The sequence below is a fragment of the Microchirus variegatus genome, assembly GCF_963457635.1.
Source record: "Microchirus variegatus genome assembly, chromosome: 7".
Classification (NCBI taxonomy): Eukaryota; Metazoa; Chordata; class Actinopteri; order Pleuronectiformes; family Soleidae; genus Microchirus; species Microchirus variegatus.
The window spans coordinates 5,767,785-5,788,128 of NC_139808.1; the positions used below are offsets into that span (position 1 = coordinate 5,767,785).

At 42.2% G+C, this 20,344-nt stretch overlaps 1 protein-coding gene across 1 annotated transcript; it reads left to right on the forward strand.

Moving 5' to 3' along the window:
• Positions 1-1,874: 1,874 nt before the first annotated feature.
• On the forward strand, positions 1,875-18,943 carry arhgap40 (Rho GTPase activating protein 40; the record flags this gene model as incomplete). The annotated part of the gene is made up of 15 exons (XM_083892719.1): positions 1,875-2,023; positions 6,116-6,342; positions 7,521-7,741; positions 9,304-9,382; positions 11,063-11,211; positions 11,964-12,129; positions 12,895-12,986; positions 13,383-13,460; positions 14,943-15,102; positions 15,889-15,971; positions 16,486-16,692; positions 17,325-17,468; positions 17,556-17,707; positions 18,410-18,465; positions 18,837-18,943. 15 exons carry the CDS (start codon positions 1,875-1,877, stop codon positions 18,941-18,943), a joined length of 2,070 nt encoding a protein of 689 aa, XP_083748845.1.
• Positions 18,944-20,344: the final 1,401 nt, after the last annotated feature.

Below are 20,344 nucleotides of genomic sequence, written 5' to 3' on the forward strand. Positions count from 1 at the left end.
TGTGAAAGTCACTGGAATTTTCACCCCGAGGGTTATTTTGCTATGATTTCATTTGTTGTGGAGGAGTTTGGCTCAGGGATTTGGATAATCTGAGAGAGTCACACAGTCAGTGGTGACAAGAGTGACAGAGAAACAATACATTCCAAAACGCTTTCTCGACACTTTCATTTAACAGGCCTATATGCATTAGGGACCTGTGCACGTGAACACAGATACACGTGTGTGTGCTGCAGGTGGAAGGTGTCACTCTCACCTCAAAATCAGGTTATTTACTGTGTGCATCCTCACACGATAACGTATCAACAAGACGAGAGGGAACCAAAAAACGGCCTGCAGCTGGGAATGTCACACTTCTGGTTACACGAACTGTGACAAAAGTAGAGCAGGATTATGCAATTACAAACTCAGTCGGGGCCGTGTTTTCAAACAAATAAATCTAGTTGGGCTGGGACATTTTATAAAAGTACATCAAAAAAGTGCATTAAAAAAGTATAATAAAAGAACTGGCAATACAATTATTTTGGTCATACCTGTCCTTCACACTTCAAAGTGCATAAAAAAAGGTGCACAATAGGACATGCAACTGTTCTAAATTCAAAAAAACATAAACAAAACGTGTTTGTCATCTCAGATGCACAATATTAGCATTTGTTTCTCTTTGAAATAAGATAAACACTTGTCACATATGACCCACAAACATCTCAAAGTGCCTTTTAACAGAATACAAAAGAACTAACACTGCTATCAAACCTGTCAGACGACTGTGGGAATCTTTGAGGTACAAGTCAAAAGTGTTTCTCTGGTTATCACCTCACACCACAGAGTGAGAGTGAAGTATTGTTTTTGGTGGCTCTGTGTGTCTCTGTTTGTGTTTCCACACTTGCATTTGCAAATATGACCAGCAGAGGCTTGTTTTGCGTGAATGGGCTGAAGTCTGCCATCTCTGATTGCCTTGTTGCTCAGTGTTTCTCAGTGTAGAACCACAGGCTGGGCCACTGTGAAGTTGGTTATGGGCCGCATGTGGCCCACGTGCCGCCATTTGAATCGACCGGATATAGAGTAACAGAATAATATACGCGCCACACCTTCTCTTACTGTAATAATACATGTTCATTGCACTCTGCCGCAGGCGCTCATGCACAGGCATCAAAATCTTGCTGGTAATGAATTTGCGATTGGTGCAATAGGCCAGATGTGTTCTACTTATAAAGGCATTGTTTGGTTTGAGCTCGCCTTGTTATTGGCTGTCACTGCACAAGCAGGAGATAGCGTAGCTGATTTGAGGTAAGCGCGTTTGCGACCACAGTTTGAATATAGGAAGAAAACAACTCCGTCCCTTTGATCCGTTTGATTAACTTATTAATGAACTTATCATACAGTGACGGCAGTTTCAAAGAGGTGATCACGTCGACAAAGAACTCTTGATTAATTAGCTCAAGCAGAAGTTGACGTTGGTGAGCAGACATTGCACTTCGTCACGTCTCGGTCAGCTGCCAGTTAGCGTTGAACCTCACTGGAACTTAAGCGTTTCAAATTTGGATTCTAAAAAACGCGCAGCAGGTCATAGAGTCCTCTTTATAGCCAGAGAGGAAGTGGATGGCTGTCAAGCGTGAAATCAGGGTGTGTCAATCCAGAGTGGCAGGGGAGGGGACAGGTGTGAATTATGTGTTAATGTTCAGGGAGTTGTCACTCCCTCATGCATTCCACCCCCAGCTCACAAACAACGTCACACAGCCGTTGAGCCGCAGTGGACCGACAGCGTCCCTTCCTCTCAGTGCGCAGAGAACTTGGACAGTGTGGACAGACTTACTCACGACTGGATAGAGTTAGTTTGCCGGAGCTGTAGATTCCTGGTTTCGTTTGGCACAGAGGATATGGGAGGCAGAGAGGAGGTAGAGGTGAGCGCGCTCAGGTCCAACATGCAGTTTCCACGCAGCAGGCTCAGCCGTTTCAGGCTCCGGCCCTCGCAGAGCCCTCTGAGGGGCAGACGCAAGAAGTCGTCCTCCTACAACAAAAAATCCAGGTATGAATCTCCGCACTTGGCACGAAGTCGTGTCGATGGCACGATGTGTTCATCGAGTAAAAAGAATAAATAACTTGATGGTGATGCTGATGTAGTAAAAGTTCGAGAGATGCTTGACAGTTCATTAAAAAATATGATGATTGTCGACTGCTGAGTCAGCTGCCCCCGCAGACATCTGATCCATCTCCACTTAATGTATGTGGTGATGGAGCAGATTGAGAGCACATTTTGGCTTTTGGCTTTGGACAGCTGCATTTCTCCGTGTACAAGCCTGCCAGAAATTATTATTAGAAGAAAAAGAAGAAGAAGAAGAAGAAGATGTGTGTGATAAATCCAGTGAGCAGTGAGTCAGATGATGCAGGAAAAACAGTCGTCATAGTGTCCACACTGCTTAAAAATGCATCAATACCATATTTATATCCTCAGACTGAAAGATGCATTATAATCAGAGACAGACCGAGCTTTCTGTGGCTCAATGCTGATGTCGAACTTTAGAAAAGAGGTTTGTTTGGTTGGGTTTTCTTTTACCAGTATGTTAAGTTGTGTTTGGGTATTTTCCTCCATTTTATGAAACATAACAAATTGATAATAACAAATGATGCACAATATGTTTTTTGTCTGCAGTGCAGTGCACAATACATGGAAAATAGTAATCAAAAACAAACTTTGGCAAATAAAATTTTAGTTTTAAAAAGGTTTGAGCGAATTTACTTGCATTTATCAGGGTTCTTAGAATAAAAGTATGTGTAAACTTAAATACACAAGTAATAATTACAGATTATTAGTGAATTAATCCAACAATGTGGAGAAATAAAATAAAACGGAGGGAAAAAAAATCAGCGTAACTGATTATAGTTTTTTTCCTTCCTAACTTAATAGAAAGCAAATTGAATATATTAGAGTTTTGTAGAGGTTCCTCTACTCTTGCAATAATTTCAGTATCAAACAAACGCCTGTGACGACCAGATTCACAGTCACGTCGTCCGTGTAGTTTCTCGTCCATCTCCATGTCATTGTTATCCAAAACCCATTGAGACTGGACATGAGAAGTTTCTGCTGAATACACCACCTTTCACCTTTCACCTCTCATCCAAAACATCCGTACTTTCACACGTACTTCACTGACATAATGTAAGTCGCTTTCCCACGTGCGCTTCTCTAAACCAGTATAGATACTGACTCTGCAGGTTTACAGGACACTGTGAAGAACCTGACCTATTTCACCCATTTACATGTCATATATTATTGGCCTGAGTGCAATGAAAAATAATGATAGCTTAATGTGACAGTTGTTTGAGATTATTGTGGATGACACATTAGCACTCAATGTAATGACAACCGCAGGCTAATTATATATAAAATATTATATAATAATTATATATATAAGTATTAACTACCAGGAACGTCTGTCTGCCTCTGTGTGTGTGTGTGTGTGTGTGTGTGTGTGTGTGTGTGTGTTACTCGCATATCTCTCGAATGTATGGTCTGATCGATTTCAAACTTGCCAGGTGTCTTGCTACGGGCACGAGAAAGTGCAGTGCCAAGTTTGACGTTATTTGGATAAGTAATGCAAAAGATATCGTTAAAGGTGCCATAAGTAAGAATGTGGCCAAAAACAGTTACTACATTCAAATTCAAAATACCGAGGTCTATTAGGTTTCGTTTTACTGACGTAACTGGCAACCCGTGGTTGCTCGGCAGCTGAGACTCTACTGACTGCAATGATTGGTAGACGGCGGTAGGTGGCGCCACATGCCAAAACATGATTTCAAAACATAAACATGGTTTGCAGTCTGCGAAAGATTTTTTTTCATGCAAATATTTTGTCTGTACTGTTGTTGTTGGTGAGTTCAGTTTGTTATATGAACATTATTCCTGAGTCTCTGTGACATATTAGGAGGATTTTATTGCCAGTTGCTTTAGATTTATTACATATTGCACCTTTAAATATATCGGTAAATAAAGCACACATTGGCTTTTCGCTGCTCTACTGTAGCCACTCCCCCTTTCACTGACACAGCACTGTGGGCTACGTGAGAGGATAAGCGTGCTGTGTTCAAAGTTAGTTGCACTGCCTATACAACAGGATAGCTATAGGCTATGCTTTTCATCATTGAAACCACCACGTTAGCTGTTGCTGTGTTCTCCTTTGTTGTGCTTAACACTTAAATGCTTTATCAGTGTAGAAGATAGTAGTCAACATATTTCCGTCCACATATATAATATTGCTGAACAAAAATAAGCAGTGAAACTCAAAAACCTGTTACATCACTGCCCTCACTCCCTCCTCACCGTGAGACACATCAAAACTGGTTTAACACATCAAAGCACCGATCTGGAACCAAACCCAGTTTATCTGGATTCAATTGGCTTGTATCTGATGTGGTAATAATCATGCATTACAACATCGGCTCAGTGTTCTCACACTGATTCACAGCTTTGGTATTTTATGTTATTATTAATTTATTACATCAGGTAAACTATTCTCTCTTCATGTATGAGCTGCTGTTAGTATCTATAACATTCCTCAGCGAGAGGCAGCAGCAGTGACGTGTGCCGCTGACTTCAGGAATGTCGCTGAACTGCACAGTGATGGAGTGAGTCAGCTGACCACTTCCTGTGTCTGGGATCAGTGGGTCACATTTCTGGAGTTTGTGTGTGTGTGTGTGTGTGTGTTTGTGTGTTCTTGCATGGGTATATTTGTAAGGACCAAAAAAACTTAAGGAACCTAAGGAAGTGAGGACATTTTGGGAACGTGAGGACATTTTGGGAACGTGAGGACATTTTGGGAACGTGAGGACATTTTGGGAACGTGAGGACATTTTGGCTGGTCCTCACATTCTGACACCCCTAAAAAAAAAAATTTCAGGGTTAAGACCTGGTTTTAGGTTTAGGGTTAGAATTAGTTTCAGATAAGGGTTAGGGTAAGGGGCTAGGAAATGTATTATGTCAATGAATGTCCTCACTGTGAATGCTATACCAAAGGTATGTTTGTGTGTTCTTGCATGGGTATATTTGTGAGGACCAAAACAACATATACCTAAGGAAGTGAGGACATTTTGGGAAAGTGGGGACATTTTGGGCTGGTCCTCACATTCTGACACCCCTAAAAAATTAATTTTTCAGGGTAAAGACCTGGTTATAGGGTTAGGGTTAGAATTACTTTTCGGTTAGGGTTAGGGGCTAGGAAATGCATTACGCCAATAAATGTTCTCACTATTAATGCTATACAAAGGTGTGTGTGTGTCTGTGTGTGTGGGTGTGTTCTTGCATAGGTATATTTGTGAGGACCAAAAGCCATATATACCTAAGGAAGTGAGGACATTTTGGGAAAGTGGGGACATTTTGGGCTGGTCCTCACATTCAGACACCAATAAAAATGTATTTTTCAGGGTTAAGACCTTAGGCTTTTAGGTTTAGGGTTAGAATTAGTTTCAGATTAGGGTTAGGGTAAGGGGCTAGGGAATGCATTATGTCAATGAATGTCCTCACTGTGAATGCTTTACAAACGTGTGTGTGTGTGTGTGCCAGCTGAGTGTGTCCCATTGTTGTCAGAAGAACATTATCCTCTGTTGTTGTCGAGTGCTACACAGGAAGAGCAGACTGTGTCTGTGTTGTGAAAGGAAGCCGAGAGCAGAATAAGGTCATTTATGACTCTTATTTCACCTTTCACTGCATATTGCATCCTCCATTTATAGTGAGTCTGCATGTGTGTGTGTGTGTGTGAGGTGATAAAGGGGTGTTTCCCTCTTGAAAACAGATTTCACATTACAACAGTGACATCTAGTGGATACACTGGGCACCTTGCCTCCAGGCCACATTTCACAAGAACAATAGAGACCCCCCCTCTGTGTCCGCTCTCGTCATCCCTCCTCGCTGCGGCCCTTCCTCCCTCCGTCCCTCTCCTTTTGTCTCCCCCCATCGCTCTGTGGGTTCTGCAGGCCGACACGTCTCTCCCCCTGCGCTGCCTCATTCTTCACCATTCCTCCCGTGTTTGTACGTGCCTTTTGTGTGTCTTTGTGTTGTCGCCGCTACCGTGTCCGTTTGCATGCATGCCTGCCATTTCTTGACGTGTGTGTATGTCTGCGGCAGAGATCCCAGTCCCACCGAGATGAGCGTGGAGCCCAGCTGGGCCAGCCCGCAGGACCAGGCAGCCGCTGACCACGCACACGGCACCCACGCTCTTCCCCCGCAGGACCAGGAGCAGCACCCTGACAAACTGTGCCTGGACTCCTTCTGGAGCGAGGTGGAGACCATCCGACAGGGGAGTGGCTACTCAGACCTCGACTGCAGCAGGAGAGACTCCAGACAATCAGAAGGTAAACACGGTCCAAATCCTGTGCTGATGGAGCAAGATATGAGGTGATGTGATAGAATTACAAGCCCTTTATGTTTAGCACAGCTGCTACTGAGTAATATCCTCCATGAGATGATGCATTTGCCATGGCAACATATCAGGTTTCTCTCAAGTAGCGGCCCCCCCTCCCTATCACCATAACAACAGGATCAAACACCCCAGAGCAGGGATGCTGTATAAGCCATTAATGAACGCTCCTTTGATGTGAATGTCTTTATATTGTGTCCATTCAGCAGATATTTTTGATCTTTTGTTAAAACCGAGACGCCGTCTTAGGTTTATCACGACTGAAACCGCCGAGGTCCTGATGTCAGATGTGCGTAACTCTTGTTTATGTCTGTGAGAGGGTGAACACTTTTGTGTCTCCTCGGGGCTCCAGTCAAACACACACACACACAATGCTAACTGCTGCAATTAATATCAATTGACCAGCTTTTGATGCTACAGTGACTTAATTGTTTGTGCAGAGCACATTTGCCTTTTATTAGACAGCAAAGGGGCCACATTTTTGACTAATATCCAGAGATAAATGTGTTATTTGATCATCAGACAGTGGAGCTGAGATGCTCGTCTCATTTCAGCAACAACAGAGGAAGTTTGGGATTGAAAAAAAATGAATAAAACTGACGTCAAAGTGACTGCCTTCAAAGGAAATAAAAGCCACACACTGATCTTCACTGTGCTTCTGTCAATTCTAACACATTTCATGTGTGAAAGATCTGGAAAAAAAAATAAAATAAAATAAAAAAGAAATGGGTCAAATTTAGTCTGACTTAAACAAATGAAACAAACACAGCAGCGTTGTGATTGTTTTAAGTTTGACCGACGGGGGAAACAATGGGTGAAACAGCCCTTTAATTTAGAAAAATTGCTGGTTTAATACGTGGTAGTAGTTGCTACAGACTAAGGAAGGATGTGAAGAAACATATTCTGGTAATCTTGTAAAAATGTGCATGTGTAATATCAAATCTGTAGTAATAATTATTTGATGATAACGCATTTTATTTATATAGGACTTATAGGACTATAGGAAGTGCTTCACATTTAAAGCCAAGTAACAAGAAGTAGTAGAAAATAGTAATTAAAGTATGTCTCCAGATCTTACTGTGTTTTATATATATATATTTGTATGTGTTGTAGAAGGTGAACAGGAGGAGCAGTGGTTGGCCGACGCCGGTCTGTCAACGCTCATCAGCGAGGAAGCAGAGGATGTAGACAACGCGGTGCTGCTGTCCACTCTGACTCGGACCCAGGCCGAGGCCGTCCAGCGCCGGATAGACTCGTACACGTTGTCGCTGCGCAAGAGGAACAAATCGGCCCCGCGAGACGTCCGCGACATCTTCAACTCCCCCATCTCTCAGGTTAGGACACACCTAATACTGCTTGGGGTCTTAAATCTGTTTAATTGTATATAAAAGATGTCAATTTCTATTGCATTTTATATTACTTTGGACTTTTCACTCATCATATGTGTGGACAGCAAGAAATTGCACGGAGAAAACGTGTTTTCTTACAGTACATATATAATACCATAAACTCTTTGAATCTTGAGTCTTAAATGAGTTAGTTTATCTGCAGATCAGGAAGAGAAGCCAGACACAGAGGATGGAAGCAGCGTTCTCATTACTGTCTATCACTGGATCTCTTCCCGGTTCTCCTCTCTTGCGGATGTACACTACCGTTCAAAAGTTTGGGCTCACCTATACAATTCTTTTGTGTTTTTCATTAAAAGTCACGCTTTTATTCATCAAAAAAGTTGCAAAATGAATAGAAAATAAACCAGCAAAACTGTTTTCAGCTGTGCTAACATCATTGCACAAGGGTTTTCAAGGGTTTTCTAATCATCCAATAACCTTCGCACACGATTAGCAAACACAATGTACCATTAGAACACTGTAAATGGGCCTCTATACACCTATGTACATATTCCATTAAAAACCAGACGTTTGCAGCTAGAATAGTCGTTTACCACATTAACAATGTATAGAGTGCATTTCTGATTCATTTAATGTTATATTCATTGAAAAAAAAGGGCTTTTCCTTCGAAAATAAGGACATTTCTAAGCGACCCCAAACTTTTGAACGGTAGTATAGATGAGAACACTGCAGCTGTAAATACTAAACTGAAACTGAAAGGTGCAGATAGAGTTCACAGCAGCGATGAATCGCTCCAGCTCCAGAGTTCACTCGCGAGAAGCTGGAGAGCGTGTCTTTCTAGTTCGGTCGTTTAGTTTAGTCCACATCAGAGGTCGGAAAGTACGTTCACACCGACGTCAAATCAACAGAGTAACATACCACGCTTCGACTCAACTGCATGAAGCGAGGCTGGTTGTTGTGTAATCATGACGTCTGATCTCCTGGTTGCAGGGAGAAAAGCAAAAGGAGGCTTTCTATGCTTTACACGAGTAAAAAGGGAAATTTTATGCTCTTTTTTTTAAAAAGAAAACCCCAACTTATCTTGTTATAGAACATTACTGTTACATTTACATTTACTGTTGAATGTGTTCACAACAATAAAGGGCCTGTCTGGTCACCGCCGCATTAAAATGCAGCAGAATATATAATGTAAGCATTTCCCCCATGTGACTGTCAAGGCTCAAGGCTGCGAGACTTCCCCATCATTCCAGCGCTGTCTCGCTCTGTGCTGAGGGACTGTCCTGTGACAATGAAGGCAAATCACATGTGAAAAGGCCACGCTTTGTCCTCGCCGTCCGTGCGACGCTCTGACCGCGGAGCAGAGACGGCGTTCTTCTGATCTGTATCGCTCAAAAGATAAACCACTTTACACGTCGTTCCCGTCCGTCAGCTCTGGGGACGAAGTAAAACACCAGCTCTGCTCCTAGTGCTCGGGGGAAAATATTATATGGACTAGTTTTTGTTTTCTGATGTTTTTTGGTGTTGTTTTTTTTGTTTTCGTCACCAGACGCTTCTCCCCGGGTCTGAGCACAGTGACGACTTGGCACAAAACAGCATGGCTTCAGTCGCCAGAACACCACTGTCAGGTAAGAGCAACTTTATTTAATCATATGATCAAGAGACAATGGATTAACAAAGACACGAAAAGACATTGCGCATGTTTTTATATTCAGTGTCGTATGTATGCGTTATTCTCACTTAATCACAATTTAAGAGGTTTTGTTATAAGATATGGGAGAGATTATTTGACTTAAGTCACGACAACACTTTAAGCAGCCTTTAAACAGACTTGCTATGTTAAAGGTGCATTATGTAATAAATCTAAAGCAACTGGCCATAAAATCCTCCTAATATGTCACAGAGACTTAGGAATAATGTTCATATAACAAACTGAACGCACCAACAACAACAGTACAGACAAAATATTTGCATTAAATGTTTTTTTTGGCAGACTGCAAATCATGTTTATGTTTTGAAATCATGTTTTGGCTTGATGTGGCGCCACCTACTGCCGTCTACCAATCATTGCAGTCAGTAGAGTCTCAGCTGCCGAGCAACCACGGGTTGCCAGTTACGTCAGAAAACGTTAAAAAAAAAAACCTAACTGACCTCGGTATTTTGAATTTGAATGTAGTAACAGTTTTTGGCCACATTCTTACATATGGCACCTTTAATAAAGGAAGACAGTCTTTAAATGATCGTTACACCTATACTCATAGGTTTAACTCCAAATGCGCTGTGAACTACCGTGTCTGAATAAGTCAGATGAGCACCAGCGGGGATTTGTGAGAGCCTGATGAGGGATTTTCTGACTGGATCTATAATATAATTGGTTCAGATTAATCCTCAGGTCACTCCTCAGCTCTGCAACTGGAGAAAGTCCCTGTCCACACATGTTCATGTAGCACTCATACCACTGCTTTCAGTGCTGGAACTAAACTTAGAAACGGATGTTACGGATCAATTTTGCCATTGACGTTGGTTATGTGAACAAGTCACTGCGATTAAAGGTGATGTGTGTAAAGTATGCGCAGCAATGACCATTTAAAGTTGCTACTGCTGTCATAGAGTTAAAGTTTGTCTGCTTTTCGAGCATCATCGCTGCGGTGAATTATCGCCGAATGAGAGGAGGTGACTGTAAAAACATTGTATAACTTAAATATCAACTGACAGTTCGTTTATAAGGAACGTGGTTGTTTCAGCCTTCTATATCTTCACATTTCTTCACTACACTCATTTCTTTTCCCTCCTCTGGTCGAGACATTTTTGAGAGCGGTACTGAGGCTTTTTAGATTTCGTTATCGTTTAGTTTAGCTACATTTAGCTGCTCTCTATTTTGGGGTTGTTGGTGTCCATCCATTCATTTTCTACCACCTTATCCTGCACATATGAGGGTCATGGGTTAAGATGGTACCAGTCCCAGCTGACATAGGGCGAAAGGCCGGATACATCCTGGACTGGTCGCCAATCCGTCACAGGGCCACATAGAGTACTGTAAATTTAGAGTGTCCAATTTGCCTAATTTCCCTAATCTGCATGTTTTTGGACTGTGGGAGGAAACCGGAGAACCCAGAGAAAACCCACGCACACACATGCAATCTCCATATATACTGACTCTACCTTCATAACCAGTGAAGTCGGTATTTTAAAACATGTTTACTTTGATCTTTGATGGTTATTTTAGGTTCTTATATCAGCTGGGATTGTCACCAGCACCCCATAACATTTCCACACATGTGATGACCTTTTCCTCTTCCTTTTCTCAGGTGTGACGCCAGAGCATCAGCAAGGTGCTCCTAAAGAGGAATTCTTCATCACGGACGTGGCTTACTGTGAACAGGCCGTCATCTTCCTCAAACAGGCCAAACTGCCGCAGAACAACAGCCAGCGCAGGAAAGAAGATGGCACCCTGCCCGTAAGCACACTTTATTACTCTATTCCATACATTTTCATTTATCTCAAATGAGGAATTGTGTACATGGCAACTGTTACTAAGTATCTTATGATGAGTATGTGCTAATGTGGCTTTAAAGGTGTGAAAAGAGTGTTTCTTACATTCGTGTACCTTATGTACAAGGTGAGAACTCAGATTACAAATTGAATTCAAGTCATTTAACTGTTCTAAAAACAATGTTTTAAAACCTTATTGAGTGGTTTGTCTTTGTTTATTTACATGCTTTTAGAAGAAAGGTAGTTTGTTTTGTAGTCTGCGTTTAAGCAACCAAACCTTTCTTCCACAAAATTTGAAACTGATGAAACTAAGTCATCATTCTGAGTGATTTTGACCACAAAAATCACATTTGGGTCCACCTGGGTTCAAATGTCCACGTTAAGGTGAGACTACACAGTCACACAGCGATGTTTCTACTGTATTCAGCTTCACTGGTGTAATAGATATCAGGGTTAATGTGAATGGCATAATGAAGGGATTAACAGAATCCAGCAGATTTGTTTTCTATTTTAGACTGAATAAGTGGATTTTAATACAATGATTGTAAATGGATTAATGCTGTTGCCAAGTTACTATAGACTTTTCCTCTTTTTCTCCCCACTAGTTGCTGCTCTTCTTTCTCCCTCACTCTCCCAATGTTTTTTCTTCTTCTTTAAATAATTATTGTTGTTTTTTAACTACTTCATCTCATCTGTCCACCTCTGCTCTCTCCTCAGCGAGTGATTTGCCCCAAGTGCCGATTGGGAGTGACTCACATCCAAGATCTGTCCTACGCTGACATGAAGAAGGTGCGTCAGCTGGCTCTCATCGACATGACGGCGCTGTGCGACCTCTTGGAGCTCGAGGTCAAAAGGCACAAAACCGGCAAGAGGAAAATCCCAGGTACGGCAGCAATGTGTGTAGTTTTTTTGTGTGTTTGTTGGCCTTTTAATGGCTCAAACTGGTACTTCACTGGTTGTCTGTTACAGTAACCCAAACTATTTTCCTGCAGTTTAGATGATTAGTAGGTGGTTGAAATTGAAATAATAATCAAAATGCAGGCAATATATTGGAATACTACAAGCAATATTGTGATATTTTTCCCCAAAAATACTATTTTAAGAAAGGCTCTCATAGTAAAAATAATAACGCCATAATGGCCGAAACACAAACATAAAACTACTTTCAAGAATATTTCCGATATAAAAATGCAGTGTTTCAAAGAATCAATACACTATCATGTCATGAGATATTGCAGTATTTTGTTGTATCAATATTTTCTTACACCCTCTTTTAGCAGCTACACTCTTAGAAATAAGGGTTCCAAAAGGCTCCTTCTACAACGGCTGAGGTTCTACCTGGAACCATTTGCTTCTGAAAATACCTTTCCCGAACAAAGGTTTTTTCAAGGGTTCTTGGTGACACTAATGGTTCCGGTAAGAACCATTTTGATCCAGAGAACCCTTTAAAACCCCTTTCCTAAATAAAGGGTTTTAAAAGGGTTCTTGGTGGAACCCTCGAAAAAGGGTTCTCCTATGAGGACAAGCCGAAGAACTTTATATGGTTCTACTTGGCACTTTTATTTCTAAGAGTGTATAACATGACGCACTGTAGTACGGATGCAGGCACTTGTGAATATGACGACTGAATGACTTGTGTCTTTTACAGAGAGTCCTCTCTTCGGCGTGCACCTGGCCACGCTGCTGGAGAACGACCAGAAACTCAGGCCCAACACACCAACTCCACTCTTCCTGCAGGCGGTGAGAACCCAAATTACACAATGACACACACACACACACACACACACACACACACATACATACTGTACAGGAATGACAAGCCACAGCAATGTACACCCCAGTATGTAAGAGAATCTATTAGTTCCACACGCACGTGTTTACTGAACATGCAACGCTCTTTAACGTGGCGTGACAGCAGATGAAAGGGTTTTTCCCTCCATCATAAGAAGCAGCAGATAACACGATCACAGTTTTTTTCCTCAGAGTGTGAAAATGCTTTGACCGCACCCTGTACACGTAGCAGCAGTTACTAAGAATAACCAGCAGAGGTGAGTGTGTGATCCTTATCTGCCCATGCCTGCCTGACACTCTCTACCATTGCCCTCCCCCCCCATCTCCCCCATTCTCTCTCTGCAGTTGTTATCATCTTTGGAAAAGAAAGGAGTCGACTCGGAAGGGATTCTGCGGGTTCCGGGGTCTCAGTCGAGAATCAAGGTAACAAATTCTGCATCCATGCCTTCATTACTCCTGTCAAACCACACGTTTTCATGAGCCGAAATCCACCCAAACTATTCCAGTCCACATTTAAAGCAACAGAGTTGCACCACAAAGTGCTGTACAGTCTCAAATCTGTACGTACATAGTACATAAAAAACATACAATAAAACGACACAAACATGAGAAACACTCACAAATTTAGTAAAACGACACAAACTCACGTGGTGGTAAAAGCTAATGAAGGTAAATGTGTCTTTAAAAGAGATTTAAAAACAGGAAGAGAGGAAGCCTGCCAACTTATTCCAGAGTTTATTCCATGACTGCAAACTCCCGATCCCCTCTGCGCTTCAGCCTGGTCTTAGGGGCAACCAAGGTCAGGTGGTCAGCTGACCTCTAGGGCCTGAGAGGGAATAATATATGAAGTTGGGTGGAGCCAGACCATTCAGAATTGTATATACAATTAAAATAATTTTAAAATCAACTTTAAAATGCACATGAAGAGTGGAAAGTACAGGTGAAATCCTGGACCTCACGTCTCTGAGTTCCAGTTAAAAGCCGAGCAGCAGCGCTCTGGACGTGATGAAGGTGTGAAAGGGTTAGCCTGGCTAACGCTAACACAGAGACCGTCACAGTAATCCAGTCCAGTTGTGATAAAAGCATGGATCCTGTCCCTGTGTGTCAGAACAGGTTTTTAGCTTAGCTTTGCTTCTGCCTTAACTGAAAAGAAAACCCCTTCTGAACTATTGACTGTGTTTAATGTCAAAAGAGCAAGAATAGCAGAGTGAATTATGAAAAGACTGAGTTTAACCACAGTTGGCATTTGCGGCGTTTCATCGAGCTGCTGCCACATACCCTTTATGACACTGTGTTCAAGTCACCGCATGAGCAGCTGAATCTCAAGTGCCACCACCAGAGGGCACCATATAGCACTGAGGGAGAAAAACAGACATGACATGATCACCAGGACAAATCAATGGAGTTAGTGTTAATGGATCATGGATGTGACAGCGGGGGATTGATTGAGGACAATTTGAAGTAAACATTTTTTGACTTTAGAAAATTCTGTTCACTTCAAGCCTTTTCAAATTCACTGAAGAATATGCACAAAATACAACAATGACACAGTAAAATAACAGATAATGAATATAAACTACAAGTTCATAAACTTCATAAACTGCACAGATGTTTGCTGGGCTTTCTGTGGGTGCTTGAATTTCAAAATAAAGCTCCATTATCTTCAAATCCACCAAATTGTCATTATTATTATTATTATTATTATGTTATTACATGCTCTACATTATTTCTTGAGGGATTCACGAAAAACGCTGTATCACACAACGTCGGAGGGAGATATATATCGAGGAAATACAGTTGCGACATAGCTTATGCATGATGTGCACTCCTCAGTATGTGCAGTTTCTGGCTGAGTCATCTGTGCTCATGCTGCTTTCGTATTTTTTATTTTTTTTGTAATCGCAGCTGCTGCAGCAGAACTTGGAGGCGAACTTCTACTCGGGTCAGGTCAGCTGGGAGGAAGTGAGTCCAAACGACGCCGCCGCGCTCCTGAAGAAGTTCATCCGGGAGCTTCCTGCTCCTCTGCTCACGGCCGAGTACCTCAACACCTTCAGCGCTGTCAGAGGTCAGTGGACAGAAGACGGACGGTTTTAAATCACGTCTTCGACTGAGCTGCTCCTTCGTTTGCTATAAAACGACCAACGATGGGTCGTGAATAACGCAACAGCCAAGAAATCAACATTAAGATGAACAAGTTCACAGCCACTCTTTTATTAGCTTCGCCTTAATAAAGCGATGGATTCATACTAATGTAATAAACCCTGATTGATGACTCGCTGATGCCGTAGTTTGTGAGGAGACTCAAAGGTGATAAATGACATGTGACCACAGAGACAGAAACTAACAAACATAATAACAACTGCCTGTCACAGTGCTATTAATCTTTAGACATCCCATTATTCTTAGCCAAACACAGAGGAAATGAAGAGAGAGCGTGTGTGTGTGTGTGTGTTGCAGTTATTCCTCGTGTTGTGGGGACATGTCCTCCTTATGGGGACAAAAAGCAAGTGTCCATAATGTAAATGATTATGTTTTAAGGCAAAGACATGGATGAAAGACATGCATGTAAATCCATGTAATGTCCTCTACTGTGGTGTCTGTGTGTTTTTACTTGTATTTATATCTTTGTGAGGTCCAAAAAAAACTATGTAAAATCCTATTCGTTGTGGGCACAACTTTAAAGGGCTTTTTTAGGGTCAAGACCTGGTTTTAGGGTAAGAATAGGGTTCAGGTTAGGGTTAAGCACTCAGTTGTGACAGTTAAGATTGGAATAAGGGACTAGGGAATGTATTATGTCATGTGTCATTATGTGTGTGTTAGACCGCTCTCTTACCTTCTGCTCTTCTTCCAGACATCACAGACCTGAAGCAGAAACTCCACATGCTGAACCTGCTCATTCTGCTGCTGCCTGAGCCCAACAGAAACACACTGAAGGTAAACACACAGCACGGCTATTCTTCTTATTCCAGGAGTATTGACTTCCATTCATTTAAAAAGGTCAAAAACAAAGCGTTATCCCAAACCTTAACCATGACCACAATTCAAATCTTAAAAGCCCTAAAACGTAGCCAGTTCCTCAGAAATGAGATTCTGCCAGATTTTGGTCTCCATGAGGATTAGTGGTCCTGAAAAAGGTCAGTGTTTATGCCAAAAAGAGGTAGAGGTAACAAAGACTTTGATTATTTGATCACTTTGAACGGCAAATTATTCGTGGGACTCACATGCCGACATGTCGTTCTTCAGACTGTCAGACATGAATCCCAATTGAAGCTTTCATGAAATATGATCCATGACTGCTGTTATAACACCTAGAAGCATGAAACCTCCTGTGCTTTAACAAACTTATTTACAGAGACACCTCAGTCGGTGTCTCAACTGTCTCTTGTGGCCTCTTTCTTTTAGAAGGCAAACACATCCACCTTTAAATCTCCATTTGTGTCACGCTCAGGTTCTCCTGGAGTTCCTCAGTAAGGTGGTTTCCAGGGAGAAGAGGAACAGGATGAACCTGTGGGCCGTGGCGACCATCATGGCTCCGAACCTCTTCCTCCACAAGGCTGTGCCCAGTCGTCTGACTGAGGGAGCGGAGAAGGGACAGGCGGAGAAGGCGGCCGATGTCATGAGGCTCCTCATCCGCTACCAGGACCTTCTTTGGACGGTAGGTGATGAAAATCAACGAGAAGCTACAGAATGTGCTTTTCAGTGATCTTTTTTTAGTCTCTCTATTAATTCAAGGAGCGTCTGTCTGTCTGTCTGTCTGTCTGTCCATTAACCACACCTGTCCAACTCGACAGGCTTCAAACTTGGCAGGTGATTTACTGAGGGCACCGTTGTGTTTGGCACCGAAATGAATGGATGCCACCTTCAACCTGTCTTTGATCTGTATGCAGGTTACTGTGGCAACCGTGGTAGTAAATGACACACTTGAATGTTCTTTTGTCGAAAGAACGCACCAGTGTGTGACTGTGACTTTGTTTGGACAGGAAAAATTCAAGAGACATCTTTTGTCTGTTTGTCTGTTAATCACATTCCTGTCGAATGAATCACTTTGACATGTCCTCAAACCTGACAGGTGACTTCACCAACCTGACAACGATGACATTGTTTGCTTTTTTAAAATTGCGACGGCACATAACAATAGGGATTCTGTTCTTCTAAACGAGTAAATTAAGCTTATAATAACACGTTTGTCTGTCGTGTGTAAACTGTAAATCAGACAGTACACGTGCTGAGCTATTTGTTGGCGCAGAACTCTTAACTTTAACCACTTCACTCTCTTCTCGCCTTCAGATCCCCAATTTTCTCATGAGTCAGGTGCGTAAGCTGAACGAGAACAGCAACCGTCGTTACCAGTTCTACGATCGACGCATCAAGAACCTGCTCAGGAAGATCCACACGGATAGTCGGGAGAAACCTGGGAAAAACACCTCAGAGGTGAGCTGGTTTCACTCGTTATCAACGTGGGCTGTCAAAGTGATTATTGTGATGAATAATCTCTTTCTTTTTTTTTTTTTTTTTAAGCTTTGCCGTACGGTGAAGGTCCACGTCGGAGACCTGATGAGCGGCACCATGGAGTTTCAGCTCAACATCCACTCGCGAACCTCAGACCTGATCGCCCAGTTTCACCGACAGTTCGTCCACAGTCCGGAAAATAGAAAAGGCAAAATGCGAAGGTACGGCAACCACGAGTTCACACGACCCTGACGGAGTTTGTACGTTCTCCTCGTGTGTGTGTGGGGGTTTTCTCTGGGTTCTCCAGTTTCCGCTCCACAGTCCAAAAACATGCAGATTAGGGGAATTAGGCCAATTGGACACTCTAAATTTACAGTAAGAGTGAGAGTGAGTGGATGGTTGTATGTGTCCCCGTGATGGACTGGTGATCTGTCCAGGGTTTACCCCGCCTTTCACCCTATGTCAGCTGGGATTGACACCCAGGATAAAGATGAATGAATGAATGAATGAATGAATGAATGAGATTTGGGTCTGCAACATGGCAGGAAAGCATCGCTGGGTTTATTTTAACATTTTTCTCTTTGTGACTTACAATAACATGTCCTATAGGGATGACTGGCCAGTTGCAAAACCAGTAGCAACCAGAATATCATGCTAACATTGGCCTTAATCCACTGTTTTATATTTGACTTACTCTATGTATTATATATTTATTATTTAATTTATAATCCTCCAAATAACTTTTACTGTATAATGTAAGATGTGCAGAATCAGGTTCTCAGGGACTGAGAATCATTATTATTCTTCACAAGTCAAATGACAACCTTGATGAATATAGTGTAAAATATGCCTCTTTACTGTTTCTCTCCTTCACGGAAGAAGCAGAACTTGATAAGTGCGTGTTGTGTTGTGTCTCTGAACAGAAACGGCTCGGTGGCGTATCCAGACTGCGGCCTTTACGAAGTCGGAGGGAATATCGGTGAGTTTGCGTTTGTCTCTGTCTGCTCGTCGAGCCGACGAGGCGAGCAGCGAGGTCTTATGTAGTGAACTGTGCCGACGCCAGGCACAGACGAGCGCAGTGCATCTGCAGTTATCAGAGCAGACAAATGCTTATTACACACAAATAAGACAAAATGTGTCAAACTGCACCTTGAAATCAAGAGTTAACAGCTAGTTAATCATCTTTGTTTTAGTTTTAGTCTCTTAATTGTGAACATTTGCTGCTTTTCTGTTTTTTTATGTCATCGTAAACTTCAATATATTTGGGTTTTTGGACATTTGAAGACAACTTTGTTTATTCTAGCTCAGTGGGAGACTTAAAAGTAAATCAGAATATGTGTTTCCCTGCAGGTGAGCACTGTCTGGATCCCGACACACACCTACTGGACTTGTACAACAGTAACCCAGCAGGAGAATGGGTCATCAAACTGAAACCCAGTACCAGCAGAGCCCTGTGATCAAATTGATGGACGGACAAATCTGTAAAAAAAAACAAAAAAAAACGGTTGCAGAGCCTAAAAAAAGATGAAATCCATGCGGCCTCCTGTTCAACTTTGGAGCAACATGGCAGACAGATGGACACAGATGGACACAGACACAGAAAGCACCACTTCCGCGATCAGGTGGATGAAGATGGCGCCATTTCCATTTCCTTCGCCATCATTTCTTTTCGGGCCTCGGCTCTGGAAGCCGGGAGCTGCGGACGTGACTCATTATTTCACGACAGAGGAACCTGCTGCACGGAGCAGCTGCACGGTTCGCTTTTGCAGCCTTTCCTCTCAAATAATCACGATCGCCCATTAGAGAGCAGATGGGATGCAGAGCAGAGCAGAGCAGAGCACCTCTGGCTTCTCTTTTCTCGGGCCAGTTTTTCTACTCGTGAGTCTGTTTTGTTTTTTTTAAAGCAGAGGAAAAAATGGCACATTTTCTGTCCATGTTCTTTGCTAAATCAAATATCTTTTAATTCTGTTAAGCTGAGGACGTTTTCTGACTGCAATAGTCAAAATCAGATCATTCAAACTTAACTATAAATCCTGATCGCTGAACATGAAGAACTTACTTCCAGACACACGTCGTCTGCAGTATTCTTCACCTCTAATCCTCGACTAAAATGTGTTCCCACTTATGTGGCATTAAAGCGATCGGCTTCACGTAGAAAAAAAAAAGAGAAAAAACGTTTGCGTTGTATATTTACACTGTAAAAACATACGCGGCAAATAATACAAAATAAAACAGGTTAAATACTAAAAGCCTACATGAAGTGGAGCAAACCAGGAACTCCAGCTCTTTATAAACACACACACACAATTACTGACCGATCGATCCACTAATTAAGTGATGGATCTGTATCGCCATGTCTGTTTCTGCGGCGCAGACATTGTTGATCAAAGTGAACAAAGACAGACAGAGGATTTCTCTTCTCGTCTTCAGCCTGTGCCGTTCAGGTTGGGGAAAGAGAGTGTGGTTGACCCGAGTTCATTTACCGCCAACCCCCCCCCCTTTATCTGTGAAACCATGTGTGTCTCCTGGGCCTTATAATAAAAAAAAAAAATCCATGGACTTCCAAAGACCTTTGGCCTGAACAGAACAGTACTGAAAGAGACTCTTGGTGTCACAACCTCAACGACGACGGTAATTGTTTGTGTAAAAGAAAAAAAAAAAAGGGAGTCATTGAAGCTGGTCTTCAGTTAAATGGAGTGTGGGGTAAACTGGGATTATTATTATTATTATTATTATTATTATTTATACGATATGAATGTTTCTTCTGCATCTGATAAGTGTTCTGTAGGCTCGAGAGCATTTAGGACTCGCTGCACTCAGTGTCACAGTATGTTGTGTTAAGTTTCCTCATCTCCTCA